The following is a 1,436-nucleotide window of genomic DNA, read 5'->3' on the forward strand; positions in this document are numbered from 1 at the left end:
TAATTATATGCTGTTCATTATTCTGACATCTTCCTTAATTTTTATTGGGTCTACAATTAATTTTATTACTGATTCTATTAGTTTTCTCTCAAAAAAACTTTGAGTTTAAAGTATCCTTCATTTCTTCTGCTGAAGGGTACCATATTAAATGTATCATATGATTCATTCATTTAGCTAGAATTTATCTCAGTGTTTAAAGAGTTGTTTCTAAAAGTTGATGTGAGCCATAGCCAGTACTTATCCTCTGTTCTTATTTTCTGTTTTATGAACAGGATCATGGGCACAACTAATAGCACCATCAAAGAAGAATTCATCTTGGTGGGCTTCTCTGAGCAGCCCCACTTGGAAAATACTATTTTCATGGGTGTTTTGGTATCTTATATCCTGACTCTTGTTGGAAACACAATCATTATTTTAATCTCCTTCATTGATGCCCAACTCAAGACACCTATGTATTATTTTCTTTCTCATCTCTCTCTAGTTGACATTTGCTTTACCACCAGTATTGTTCCTCAACTGCTATGGAACTTGAGAGGACCAGCCAAGACTATTACAGCCGTAGGTTGTGCTATTCAACTTTATGTTTCTCTAGCATTGGGCTCTACCGAGTGTGTTCTACTGGCTGTAATGGCTTTTGACCGCTATGCTGCTGTTTGTAAACCACTTCACTATGCAGCTGTGATGAATCCACAGTTGTGTCAGGCTCTAGCAGGTGTTGCATGGTTGAGTGGAATAGGAAACACTCTCATCCAAAGTACTATCACTCTCCTGCTGCCTCGTTGTGGACATCGGCGGATCCATCATTTCTTCTGTGAGGTACCCTCAATGATTAAGCTTGCATGTGTGAACATTCATGCAAATGAGGTCCAGCTATTTATTGCTTCTTTAGTCTTGCTTCTTTTGCCCTTATCACTGATTTTGATATCCTATGGACACATAGTAAAGGCAGTTATAAGAATAAAGTCAGCACAGGCTTGGCGAAAAGCTCTGGGGACATGTGGATCTCACTTGATTGTAGTGTCCATCTTCTATGGAACCATCACAGCTATATATATCCAACCCAACAGCTCTTATGCCCATACATATGGGAAATTCATCTCCTTGTTCTACACAGTAGTTACACCAACCCTCAACCCTATCATATATACTCTGAGGAATAAAGATGTGAAAGGAGCACTGAGAAGACTTTTTAACAGAGATTTAGGCTCAAAAGAATAAAATGTGGTACAAAGTAGTTGTTATTTATGACAAGAGAGAAAGTGAACATTGAGAATATTTCCAACATGATACAAAAAATGATACAATTTTTATTCAGAGCTTGCTTTATTATATTGTAATTGACTTTAAAGCTATATTCTCCAATTTCTTCCCTGGGTTTCATTTGGGACTATGAGTGAAATATTCACATACTATTGAAATGCTCATTATTAATATTG

The 1,436-nt window shown here is 36.8% G+C and overlaps 1 protein-coding gene across 1 annotated transcript; it reads left to right on the top strand.

Moving 5' to 3' along the window:
- The first annotated feature begins 276 nt into the window (after positions 1-276).
- Positions 277-1,218, top strand: LOC125996466 (olfactory receptor 2G3-like). Its single transcript, XM_049765417.1, has one exon. The coding sequence runs from the start codon at positions 277-279 to the stop codon at positions 1,216-1,218; it is 942 nt and encodes a 313-aa protein (XP_049621374.1).
- The last annotated feature ends 218 nt before the right edge of the window (positions 1,219-1,436 follow it).

The sequence above is a fragment of the Suncus etruscus genome, chromosome 18 (assembly GCF_024139225.1).
Source record: "Suncus etruscus isolate mSunEtr1 chromosome 18, mSunEtr1.pri.cur, whole genome shotgun sequence".
NCBI lineage: Eukaryota > Metazoa > Chordata > Mammalia > Eulipotyphla > Soricidae > Suncus > Suncus etruscus.

Bases quoted from the DNA above. Each gene is read 5' to 3' on its own strand.
- LOC125996466 (XM_049765417.1), top strand. From the start codon at position 277: ATGGGCACAACTAATAGCACCATCAAAGAAGAATTCATCTTGGTGGGC.